Source organism: Vigna unguiculata, chromosome 7 (assembly GCF_037176805.1).
Source record: "Vigna unguiculata cultivar grain cowpea cultivar isolate G323 ecotype 2 chromosome 7, ASM3717680v1, whole genome shotgun sequence".
Lineage (NCBI taxonomy): Eukaryota > Viridiplantae > Streptophyta > Magnoliopsida > Fabales > Fabaceae > Vigna > Vigna unguiculata.
This window is the reverse complement of record NC_140798.1, coordinates 41,918,891-41,931,705: the sequence shown is the minus strand read 5'-3', so window position 1 is coordinate 41,931,705 and position 12,815 is coordinate 41,918,891. Positions and strand designations below refer to the sequence as shown.

Genomic DNA, 12,815 nt, shown 5'->3' with positions numbered 1-12,815 from the left:
CCATTATGCCGCAACCACTATTTTTGGCTGGCCAACGGAAAATGACAGGAGGTGCAGGTTTCAGGCGCCGTTGAAGATGGAAGAGAAAAGGGAGAAATATATTTAAGGTTTTTAATATATTTTAATCAAGAGTGAATTAGGGATATTGTAACTTATGGAGGTGCAGAAAGAAAAAATGTGAGATCCAGGAAGAAATGCCCCTAAGTTAAGGGCTAGCTAACACCCAACCCAGGCCCAAAGTTGTATCCATATAAGATAAAACAATATGAATTTATGTCAAATTTATATAATTGGTTACCTTTTTTTTTTGTCATATTCATATAATATGCTTTTATGTTATGAATTTGATTCTTGCTTTTCGTTTTAAATTTTTAACTTTAATATATTATATCGACAACATACTGCTTTTAGATATTTAGATGTGAGTTTAAGTTTAATTATTTTTATTGATTTGGTATAATTTTTAATTCATTTTTATTATTATTGATTTGATCAAATTTTTAATTTATGAAGATCTTCAACACATTTTTTATGTCGAAAATAAACATTTTGAAATGATACTATGTTAGGAACTATGTTTAAGTTTGATTTATTTTAACGAATCCAGCTTAATAAGATAAAGTGTATACTTATAATATGGCAATAAATTTTGAAATTAAAATATACATGTAGTGTGTTAATCTCACTTCAATTAAGAATTGTGTTAATTCTAACAAAGTATATGCATTGATTTCAATATTTATTAGTACACTACTCCTTTTAAAATTTATAAGTATTATCTCCTTAAGATAATAGATATTGCTCCTGCACTTTTTGTTGTTTTTGAATTGGATCATGATGGACGTAAATAGCATTCATAGTTTTTTTTTTTTTTTTACGAGTTCGATACACTTGTAACTCTTGACTGATATTAACCATCTCTTTGAGAAAAAAAAATCATTTATAATAGTGTAATTACAACTTTGGGTACCTTTGTACCATCTTAATATTAATTATCTTTAGTTTTGAGGAAAAAAATATAGTTAACACATCAAATCATTGTATTAGTTGAATTACGACTTCAATCGTTACAGTAAATTATTTAATTTAAGTTGATGATATTATCTAATAATCTAGTGGTCTAATTCATTTTTTCTTTGTCAGCAAAAAATCCAATTACTTTACCAGATTAATGAGTCAATTTTTGTAAACTTTATGTATTCAATTTCTACAAATAAAAATCTTATGAAGTGATAAGATGGCTTAGGAAATTGAAAAAATGATTTTTCAATGTTCTACAAATAAAAATCTTATACAGTGATAACATGGATTATTGAAAAATTGTTTTTTTTTTCTTTAATGTTATTTGAATGGAAACTTTGTAGAAGGTCAAGGCTGTTTCTTTCTGCACCCGTCAAATTTCTTCCTACACTATTAAATGTATGAATTTTTGGATTTTGTTTTCTGAAACACATCTTACGAATTCTGAAAATCTTTTTCTAGAGGACACTTATCATTAGTATTACGGATTTCATTTTCATGTTTTGGATAATTTTTTTTGAAAGTTTATATTTTTTATGATAGGGTGTAAGAAGAAATTTGATGAGATGAAAGAAGCAAGAGCCTCAAATATATAACGTATGATCACGTGAGTTAAATCCAAATAAACCGAAGTCTAGTATAAGTTGAGAAAAAAAAAAATAGAATGATATAAACTTAATGCCCAATTCCTATTTTAAGTAGGTTTAATTCAACCTAATCTATAACCTTCATAAATTTGATGAGTTGAAGATATTCTTAAACCCTTATGAGTGTTTTATCTTAAACCCTTAATAATCAGAACTGAATCAAAACACTTGAAAAGTATAATTTTTGTACATAAAAAATAGAGTTTAAAGCTGTTTGATAGCTTTAAAATTCATTATGGAGAAGAAAAGAAGGTGGGGGCGAAAGCGGAGACGAATGTGGTTGGAAACGTCGTCGTCATCATTCACTAGAAGACAAGTCGTACAAAAGTAACGTTCCAGGATCCAAACAGGAAGTAACATGATGCCTTCTCACCACCATAAACTGAACTATAAAAATCTTCCTCAACCGTATCTTCATTTCACAACTTCTTCAAATTCCAAAACCATCTCTTCATCTTTCACATTCTTGCAATTTTACACCAACTTCAATAGTTATGAAGGTCAGTCTCCAGTTTCTCCTCATAATTCTTCTTCATATTCATACTTCACTCTGTGTTTTTTGTTTTTAATTTTATCGTTTATGGTCTAAATGAACTTCAAAACTTGGAGTGTTGAGCAGTTCTAACAACTGTTTGATTTTGCTGTAACAGAAAGTTGTGTTGAAGGTGGATGTACATGAAGACAAAATCAAGCAAAAAGCTATGAAGGCAGTCTCTGGCATTTCAGGTATTCAATTCAATTTCAATTTCAATTTCAAATTCTCGAGTTCCTCATCTCTTTAGCTTCTCTGCTTTCAATGCTCAAACAAATTGAGGGGACAAAGCTGGTTTTCTTTCACTCAATTCAGTTGAATTAGCTTGAATGAAACTGGTTTTTGATTCAAGAGATGAAGTCCAAAGAATATAGCATCACTGGCTCAATTACTAAGATCGTATTTGAAATACTGTTGCAGGTGTGGAGTCAGTTTCTGTGGACATGAAAGACAGGAAATTGACCTTAATTGGGGACATTGATCCAGTTCAAGTAGTTGCGAAGCTAAGGAAGTTCTGTCACACAGAAATAGTTTCTGTTGGAGCAGCAAAAGAGGAAAAGAAGGAAGAACCTAAAAAGGATGATAAAAAGAAGGAAGATGAAAAGAAAGATACTACAAAAGAAATGGTTGCAGATTCAATCAAGTTCTATCAAACGTATGGCTACTATTATCAGATGAAACCACAGTACAATCCATATTACAGTGCCATAAGTGTGGAAGAGGATCCCAATGGTTGTGTCATTGTCTAATTTTGTCGTAAGATTGGACTCGAAAAAATGAATACAAAACAAAAATATTGTATTTCTCGTTACCTAATCTTCTAATTTATTCAAATTTATATATAAATATATATATAGCTATGAGATAATGACTCTCATATTTAGACAAGTACAAGAAGTCGATAGCTTGGAATCCATTCAGAACAAATAATCTTAATAACAGTATTATTATTCCACTAGTTTTAAGCAATAGAGTAGAGAATAATTACCTCTACTCCTATAAATAAACATCTACATTATTACTAAAGAGAGAAATACATGTTGAATGTTTTTCATCTATGTCTACTTTTAAATTTAACAGGAATTATGGTCGAGCACATGTCCACAAAAATTATTTATATTGTGTCGAAAGATATTAATCTCAACACAATGGTTGTTCCTTGTACTTTGTGCAAATAACAATTCTTAGTCTTTAAATAATGTCATATACAAAAGTGATGCAATGGCTGAATTGAAAATTGTTTCTCATTCTGTTAGTAAGGTGGGACAGCTGGCACCGAATAATAAAACTGTAAAGAGAGAGTAAAGAGAAAGAATAACAAATTCAAGTGTAATTATGAGGTGAGACTCAAATAGATAAATAGGTCAGGGGAATAGTGAGAGAGGGGGAGGAAAATGGTTAGTCTATATTCTCTTTCTTGAGTATTCTTCTTCTCTGATATTTTGTAAAGTGCTACTGAGTAGCTCTTCTTCTGCTGTTAAGTGCTTTTCAAAAAGAATAATACCACAGAAACTATCTTTTCTTCACACATCTTTACTGTCCTTTTGTTTTTCCTTTCCTTGGGTATTAACATCATAACATTGGTGCTTTCATTGAGCTCTTCCATGGCTGAAAATACTCGCTTGAAGGAATTAACTTCTGATGTCAAAACCTTAACCTCTGATGTTAAACGAATACTGGACCTGATGGAATCTGTCATACTGAATACTCAAAACGTTTTGATAGTATGGAAGCGGCAATCACTACCCTAAGTGCCATGGGTAATCAGCAAGACTCTCCTCGGTCAGCAAATGAGAACGTCGTTGCACCCCCGTTCCAGGTTCGTAACGTCAAGCTTGATTTTCCACGATTTAATGGCTCTAATGTCTTGGAATGGATTTTTAAGGCTGAACAATTTTTTACATATTACAATACCCCTGATGCACAATGCCTCACTATTGCTGCTGTGCACATGGATTCAGATGTGATTCCTTGGTTTCAAATGCTTTCTAAGAATAATCCATTTCAATCATGGGTCAGATTTACAAGAGCTTTAGAACTAGACTTTGGGCCTTCACCATATGAATGTCCACGTTCTGCTCTGTTTAAGCTTAACCAACAAGCGTTCGTGCAAGACTATTATCGTGAGTTTACTGCTTTAGCAAATCGTGTGTATGGGGTAACTCCATATGCTTTATTGGACTATTTTCTTAGTGGCCTTAAGCCTGAAATACGCAGAGATGTTATCGCGCAAGATCCTACCTCAATGATTCGTGCAGTGTCACTAGCCAAACAGTATGAAGAAAAGTATAACCCTAGCCAACACACTCAACTATCCAATTTATATTCCAAACCTCCCACAACCATAGTGAGCCAAACACATAAAACCACTAGCCTTCCACCACTGTTACCTACTCCTTCTAGTATGCAACCCAACCAACCAAAAAAAAAAAAAAAATTCTAGCATCCGAAATATGTCCACTACTAAAATGCAATTAAGACGTGAGAAGGGCTTATGTTTTACCTGTGATGATAAGTTCACTCCATTACATCGTTGCCCTAACAAGACATATTTATTACTACATATGGAGGAAGAAGAAAAGAAAGTTGAGGAACCAGAGCCACCAGATGACAAGCAGGGCACTTATAGTCAGAATGAAAATTTGGATCATCACCTATCTTTCAATGCTCTAACAGGAAGTGCAGGCATGGGAATTATGAAATTTCAAGGCACTATTAATGGCGTGGCGGTCCAAATTCTATTGGATAGCGAAAGTTCCGATAATTTTATACAACCTAGCCTTGCACATTATTTGCACTTACATGTGGAACCAACTTATGGGGTACAAGTAATTGTGGGTGATGGTCATGCTTTGACAGCAGAGGGATTTGTTAGCAACATGGAGGTTCACATTCAAAACCATACTTTGCAGTTACCGGTGTTTCTTCTTCCAGTTGCAGGCACAGACTTGGTGCTCGGAGTAGCTTGGTTAGCTACACTTAGTCCTCATATCTTAGATTATAATGCACTGACATTCAAATTTTATGACCATGGCAAGTTTATTACTTTAAATGGGGAAAAATCTAAATTACCGGCTCCAATTCAATTTCATCATATTACTCGAATCACTGCCACTAATGTTGTTTCAAAATTTTTTACCATGCCTCTCCAATTGCCTTATTTTTCTCATGATTATGCTTTGCAAAGCCCAGCGCCAGAGGATCCATATTTGGCAACCTTTACAGATGTGATAGCTATTCCTCGACGCTTAGCTCTTAGAAGTGATAAGGATATCATGGATACTAGGTGCTACTTTGGAATGTTCCCAATTATGCAGTTCAAGATAAGTTTGGGAGCTCACTACATATCTCATTTGGGAGCTCACTACATATCTCATAATTTTCTCTTTATAATGAAACATGACATTGGTTCAGCACTTCCCGTAGTACAGATTTTGCAGAGTCAAATTATTATAGATGGAAGGCGAAATGTGCGAGAAATATTAGTGAAATGGGCAAGCTTAAATGATGTCCATGCTACATGGGCAATTTGGCTACCAAGTCAAATGAATGACGCTGCTAATACCAACCTTGAGGACAAGGTTGATTTTAATGGTGGTGGTAATGTCATATACAAAAGTGAGGCAATGGCTGAATTGAAAATTGTTTCTCATTCTGTTAGTAAGGTGGGACAGTTGGCACCGAATAATAAAACCATAAAGAGAGAGAATAACAAATTCAAGTGTAATTATGGGGTGAGACTCAAATAGATAAATAGGTCAGGAGAATAGTGAGAGAGGGGGAGGAAAATGGTTAGTCTATATTTTCTTTCTTGAGTATTCTTCTTCTCTGATATTTTGTAAAGTGCTACTGGGTAGCTCTTCTTCTGTTGTTAAGTGCTTTTCAAAAAGAATAATACCACAGAAACTATCTTTTCTTCATACATATTTGCTGTCCTTTTGTTTTTCCTTTCCTTGGGTATTAACATCATAACTTATAAGTACAAAAAATTAATAATAGTTGGATTAGATATTGGGCTTAAAGTCCATTTAGAATAAAAAAACTCTAAAAACAGTGTCATTACGTCACTACTCAACGAACAATAAGGTGAAAAATAACTACATTTATTTTTTTAAATAAACCTCTACACTGTTATTAAAGAGAAATATACATGTTGAATTATTTCTAGTCTAAATCTGCTTTCAAATTTAGCAGAAATATTATAATATATATATATATATATATATATATATATATATATATATATATATATTCAAATGTGATATTGTTGAAATTTTATTAAAATTTCACTTCTTCAACTTTACTGTATTACCATACATTGATTTCATATAAAATATCTATTCTTAATATTGTACTGATGAAAGCTATTAACTATCAATCCTTTAATTTAAACTTAAATTTAACTTATTTAATTTTTATGGTATTATTATTTTAAATCGTTTTCTTTTAAATTTATACATATAAAATTAATTAACTATCGGTGACTGTGATAGTACTTGTGATATCACTTTAACAAATTAATTTTAAGTCTAACTAACTTGTAAGACAAGTTTTATACCAATTTATATATTATTTAATCAAAATTTGTTCATTTAATAAAAAGTCTTTTAACAACTTTCTGATTTTTCAATTCTACAACAGGGTACAAATATTTCAATATCTAACTATTTTTCTATTTTTATTTACATGATAAATATTTAAGAATAAGTAGGATTATGAGCATAAGAAATGAAATTCAATTACTATTTAAAAGAGTAAATTAACAATGCAAATAAAGAATTGAGAACAAAGAAAAACTGAAAATTAAATTGAACCAAAACTAAAAATATTACACATATTTTTTCTATCTCTGATTAATCGATTTTGAAATTGGTTTTGACATTTTGAAATAGTTTGGATTGATTTGAATATCTGTTTATATCGACGCAAAGATTGAATTCTAGTCTTTTGTACATGATGATGGTCAAAGGTATTATTAGTGAACAGTTGACGCGGAAGTGTGCAACGCAAGCCGTCTTCATCATTTTGATGGCTCCACTCACTTTCTCACCATACGCGAACCAACGTCACGCTTTCTTCGAAGCTTTCCGAGCCTTTTCTTCTTCAATACTTTTCTCCAACATAATTCACTCTACCCAACATTTTCAAATAAACAATTATAACCCAATTCATATCAAATTTTAAATATACACAATTATGAATAAAGTTAAATAAATAACAAACAAATTTAAAGAAAAATTCATTACAGAATTTAAAGACAGATGTATATAGCTTTATTTAATAATTTCTGTTCAATAATTAAGATTTTCTTGAAAATTAGTTTCACTACTTTTTAACTTTTGTGTTAGTAAAAGATATGGCAGTACGAAACCATTTGCGCGGACTTGACTTGGTCATGCTTCTCTCACCACTCACAATCATCCACTATATAAATGCTCCTTAAGCTTATCTTCATATCACAACTTCCTTTTCAAATTGAAAAACCACCTCTTCCTCCTTCACATATTTTTTCAATTCCGTTTTCCCTTTCGCGTTTTCACCCACACTTCTGCTATTATCTCAGCTCTCACAAGCTTCAACAACTATGAAGGTTAGTGTTCCGATTTCAGCTCATAATTCTTCTTTGATATATTCACCGTTCGATACTCGGAATTCATCGTTTGAACAGCCCTAACAAATCTTTGATTTTGCTGTAACAGAAAGTAGTGTTGAAGGTGGATGTAAATGAAGACAAAATCAAGCAAAAGGCTATGAAGGCTGTCTCAGGCATTTCAGGTATGCAATTCATTTTTTTCAACTTTTGAAATTCCTCGTCTCTTTAGCTTCTCTGCTTCCAGTAAAGATAAAGGGGAAAACAATAGAAAGAAAATATTGTAACTTCTCTTCTTTCACTCAATTACTGAAACTAGTTTTTGTTTCAAGAAATAAAATCCAAAGAATATATCATCAATGACTCAATTGCTAAAATTGTATTTGAAATACTGTTGCAGGTGTGGAGTCAGTTTCTGTGGACATGAAAGACAAGAAATTGACCTTAATTGGGGACGTTGATCCAGTTCAAGTAGTTGCGAAGCTAAGGAAGTTCTGTCGCGCTGAAATAGTTTCTGTTGGACCTGCAAAAGAGGAAAAGAAAGAAGAACCTAAAAAAGATGATAAAAAGAAGGAAGAAGAAAAGAAAGATACTACAAAAGAAATTGTTGCAGATCCACTCAAGTTCTATCAAACGTATGGCTACTATTATCAGATGAAACCACAATACAATCCATATTACAGTGCCATGAGTGTGGAAGAGGATCCTAATGGCTGTGTCATTGTCTAATTTTGTTATCACTAAGTTGGATTTCAAAATTGAATACAAAAGAAAAATGGTGTATTTTTCTTTTCCCCGTTTCTTGTAATGATTTAAACTGGGGGATAGCTGGTCAAGCCAGCGAGGGTATTATGGTGTAGATTTTTTTTTTGGTTTCATGTAAAACTTCTGCAGAATCTTGATATTTTTTTTGTATGTAAGAGATATGAAAAAAATTCGGCAATTGAGTAAACTTGAGTGTATTTTTAATTATGTATAATTGTTTTTAATTATGTACTTTTTTTCTATACTTTTCTTATAATTTACTTTTTATGAATTTCTTATAATTTACTCTTTGAAAATTTAAACTATTCAAATGACTAAAATAATTTAGTCATTTTAAGAATTAAAATAAATAATTAGTAAATATTTTAAATTATTCTTAAATTATAATTTGAAATAATTAATAATATTTAATCGTACGATCTAAATTAATTTAAGCGATATAACTATCAAGTTATAAAAATTAAATAAAACATTATACTTCAATTTTAAAATCCAAAATTTCATTATGAACCATGAACATAAATAATCTATTGCATGGAGATATTCATATATTATATATGATTGAAAACCATAATTTTGACTTAAATGATAGAATAAAGATATAAAAACTTCGACCTCAATTATTTATTTCCACCGCTAATAAGGAAATCTTTCAATTTGATTGAAAAAAACATTCGCCACAAAAACAGGGGTAAGGAAATGGAAGGGAAAAGATACTTATAATGCATGACCACCAAATGCAAACTTTCATAAAAGAATACGAATTTGAGTTTTGTTGCACCACAATAAAAACAAATAAAATGAACTGAACATTGGAAAATGATTTTTCTTTTGTCAGGGCCCAGATGCATTTTATGTGGTGGATTTGAGAGGGTGTAAAACAAAAAGAAAAAAACAAGTTATTTGGATCGAAGAAAGAGAGTCAAATGTCAAGGAAAACTTGTAATAAATAAATTTAGTTACATATTAATATATAGGTTAAATATATTTTTATCTCTTAAATTTCAGTGAAATTTGAAATTAGTTTATCTTCAAAATTTTTTACCAATTTAGTTATTCTTCTTTAGAAATAGGTGAATTTAGTCCTTTTAACCAAAATTTGTTAAGTTTATTCGATATTTTCAAATAATAGTTGAGTTCATATTGAAACGAAAATATGTTAAAAAGTGTAAAAAATTTAAACATGAAATACGTTTGAAACATCAAATAAATTTGACAAAATTTAGTTAAAAAAATTAAATTCACGCATTTCTAAAGACGAATGACTAAATTGGTCAAAGTTTTGAGGATTGACTAATTCCAAATTTCACTTAAACTTAAGGACCAAAAACATATTTAACCCTAATAAAAAAATTTAATGTTAAAAATAAAATCTTTAAATTGCAACTTAAAATTAAAATCAATAGCTTTTAATTTATAACATAGTGTCTAACTTAGCTTAATCTTTATATTTAATTATTATTTAATGATTTTTTTAAAATGATATTTTAAGTGTATTATCTTAAATAGTTTTGATTTTTTTTTCAGCAACCTTTAATGTTGTGTTGTAAAAGGCATTAACTATCAATCCATCCAAAATTAATTTGTAAGTTTATGACAAGTGTTATTTGTGTTTAATTAAAATCGGACACCAGTAGATAACCTATTTACTAAACATATTAAGATATGTTGAACTAATCCTAAAAATGTAATTTTCTCTCATGCAATATTTTCTCAACAGATTAAAAGCTACAGAGCAGATTTTTTTTTAATGACAATCTAGATTCATCAGTCATAATTGGTTCAATTGATTTGTATTCATTGACCAAGTTTATTCAATCCAACGGTCTTACTTCCACCTCATTTTAATTTCTTGATTTTTTTTTATTCTTCAAATTCCACTTTTATCCCTGCATACTTTCAAAACAACTTGGATTAATGTACCGATATTTCAATATCTAACTAGTCCTCTATTTTTATTTACATAATAAATATTTGAGGTCAGGAAATTAAGTTAAATAACTATATAAAAAATAAACTAACAAGTAAAATAGATAATTAACATGAATAAAAATGTAGATAAATTTTTAGAGTTGTTTATTATCACACAAAGGTTTAATCGTAGTCTTCTAAGCAGGAGTGGCAATGCGAAGGCTCACATACCGCGGGCGCCCCGCACATTTTATGCGGGTCGCATACTTTGGCCCGTCCCGCATATACGTTGGCCCGCAGGTCCGCGGACCGGCCCGTTTTTTTTTTTTTTTATTTTGTAATTTTTTTTATGATAAAACTTTCAATGTTTAAAAATTGGGAAACTTTAAGAAGTTCACAAAATTAAGTAAAAACTTTGGGAAATTAGATGATAAATTGATAATTCAACATTTTCATCATATTCATACTATGACATACACAATGTATTCTTTAAATTTTAGCACGTCAAAAATTACATAATACTTGTCTTCTCCAGTTATACAAGAATTTGAAACGTTAATGCAAGAGTCCATAAAAGAAGTAATTAATATACACAAGTACAAGTTTTTTTTTTAATTTTATGCGGGCTTGCGAGCCGGGGACTAGCCCGTGCGGGTTGCGGACCTATACAAGCCGGGCCCGCGGGCTCACTACCCTGGCCCGCTCTGCATTTTTTTCCTGCGAACCGGGCCCTAATTGTCATCCCTACTTCTAAGTGGTCATGGTCAAGGTATTATTAACTAAGGATTTGCGTTGACTTGTCTTCATCTACTATATCATTGGTGCTGAAACTCATCTTCATCACAACTTCATTTTCAAATTGAAAAAGATGTCTTCCTCATCCATATTATTATTACAGAACATATCAGCTTTTCTATCTCCCTCTGTTTTTGTTGTTAATCTATGTATATAAGAAATGTATCAAATAAGAATCTTGAGAGAAAAAAAGAAAGAAAATCAATTTGCATCATATTAAATGTGTGGTGAATTTTTTTTTTTTCCTGAGAGATCAATTTTATGCAACTTATTCCAACTATTACATCAATCACAAAGTTTATGCAATGTATTTTTGTTTTTATCAATTTTACCCTTAGATTGTAATGACATGATTTTAATTCTCAGTATTAAATTATGTACAATTTAAATAACAATAAAAGGCATCGAATAAGTTATACTTCTTGAATCTGTATTACATCAATTTATTTGGTCTATAAAAATGTAAGTATTAAATTATTTTAAATTAATATTTCTAAATATAATTAATGTAAAAAGATTTGTCAATCCATCCATTTTTCGGAAAAATTATCTAATCAAAGCGTGTGTCAATTTCGGTAAATTATTTTAAACTTAAAGTTTTTCAGACAAAACCAATGTAAAAGAATCGTCAACCCACCAATTATTTTTATAAAAATTGTTTAATTAACGCCTAAGTGTCAAGCTTTTCGATTTATACCATTTTTTGAGCCACTTGTTAAATTATTCGAGCCTTCTATCAGTTTTTTTTTTTAATCCTTCCTTTCATATTTTTAAAATTAGGACTAATATTTTAGGGGTTCGAATTGAAAAAAAAAAACACATTTACTATGATTTGATGGTTAAACATAATATTTTCAGTTATTACGGAGTGTAATTTAAAAAGTAAAATTGAGACTTTAAAAGTTATCATTTTGTTTTATTATGTTTAGGTGGAAATTTTGTTTTTGTTATTTATAAATAGAGTTATCCTTTGGTGTTTGATTTTTTGAAAATGGTGCAAATGAATATTTAATGGCGTGAAGAAACGTAGAGGGAGAATTTTTTTTAAAAGAGATTACAAGATAAAATGCGTAGGTTTTGATAACTGGACTTATATACGACAAAGATATTATATATTTTTTATTTATTTATATAGATAGAGATATTATATATTTAATTTTCTTTTATTATTATCAAATATTTTGTTTTATTAAATTTTTTTTATACGATGAGACATTATACTCTATATCTTTAGAGCTGTTAAAATGAATTAGAACCCGCGAGCTAATCCGGATTACCACAGATTCGGATTGGGTTAAAATTTTTTTTACAAATTTTAATACAGGTTGTTTTTTTTACCCGGCTCACCCGGATTGAACCCGTGGTGAGTCGGGTTGGCTTACCAACCAGCAAATAAAGTGTCACACCAGTGTTTTTTGTTAAGTTGGGCTTTATATTTGGGTCATGTTAGGTTATTTTTTTTAACCAACACATATATAATTTATATTTTTGTGATTTTGGTTTGTATTTAGATTTTAATTTTAATTAGAATTTAGTTTTGACTAAAAAAAAATTT

At 30.2% G+C, this 12,815-nt stretch overlaps 2 protein-coding genes across 2 annotated transcripts; both read left to right on the top strand.

Annotated features, from left to right (window-relative positions):
• Nucleotides 1–2,032: 2,032 nt before the first annotated feature.
• On the top strand, nucleotides 2,033–3,010 carry LOC114189988 (heavy metal-associated isoprenylated plant protein 12-like). Its single transcript, XM_028078722.2, has 3 exons — nucleotides 2,033–2,167; nucleotides 2,318–2,393; nucleotides 2,620–3,010. The coding sequence occupies exons 1-3, from the start codon at nucleotides 2,162–2,164 to the stop codon at nucleotides 2,946–2,948; spliced, it is 411 nt and encodes a 136-aa protein (XP_027934523.1). The 5' UTR covers nucleotides 2,033–2,161; the 3' UTR covers nucleotides 2,949–3,010.
• A 4,608-nt stretch (nucleotides 3,011–7,618) lies between these two features.
• Nucleotides 7,619–8,741, top strand: LOC114190094 (heavy metal-associated isoprenylated plant protein 39-like). Its single transcript, XM_028078861.2, has 3 exons — nucleotides 7,619–7,789; nucleotides 7,899–7,974; nucleotides 8,190–8,741. The coding sequence occupies exons 1-3, from the start codon at nucleotides 7,784–7,786 to the stop codon at nucleotides 8,516–8,518; spliced, it is 411 nt and encodes a 136-aa protein (XP_027934662.1). The 5' UTR covers nucleotides 7,619–7,783; the 3' UTR covers nucleotides 8,519–8,741.
• The last annotated feature ends 4,074 nt before the right edge of the window (nucleotides 8,742–12,815 follow it).

Bases quoted from the DNA above. Each gene is read 5' to 3' on its own strand.
- LOC114189988 (XM_028078722.2), top strand. The intron at 2,394-2,619 runs GTATTCAATTCA...ATACTGTTGCAG, and splicing joins GGCAGTCTCTGGCATTTCAG to GTGTGGAGTCAGTTTCTGTG.
- LOC114190094 (XM_028078861.2), top strand. The intron at 7,975-8,189 runs GTATGCAATTCA...ATACTGTTGCAG, and splicing joins GGCTGTCTCAGGCATTTCAG to GTGTGGAGTCAGTTTCTGTG.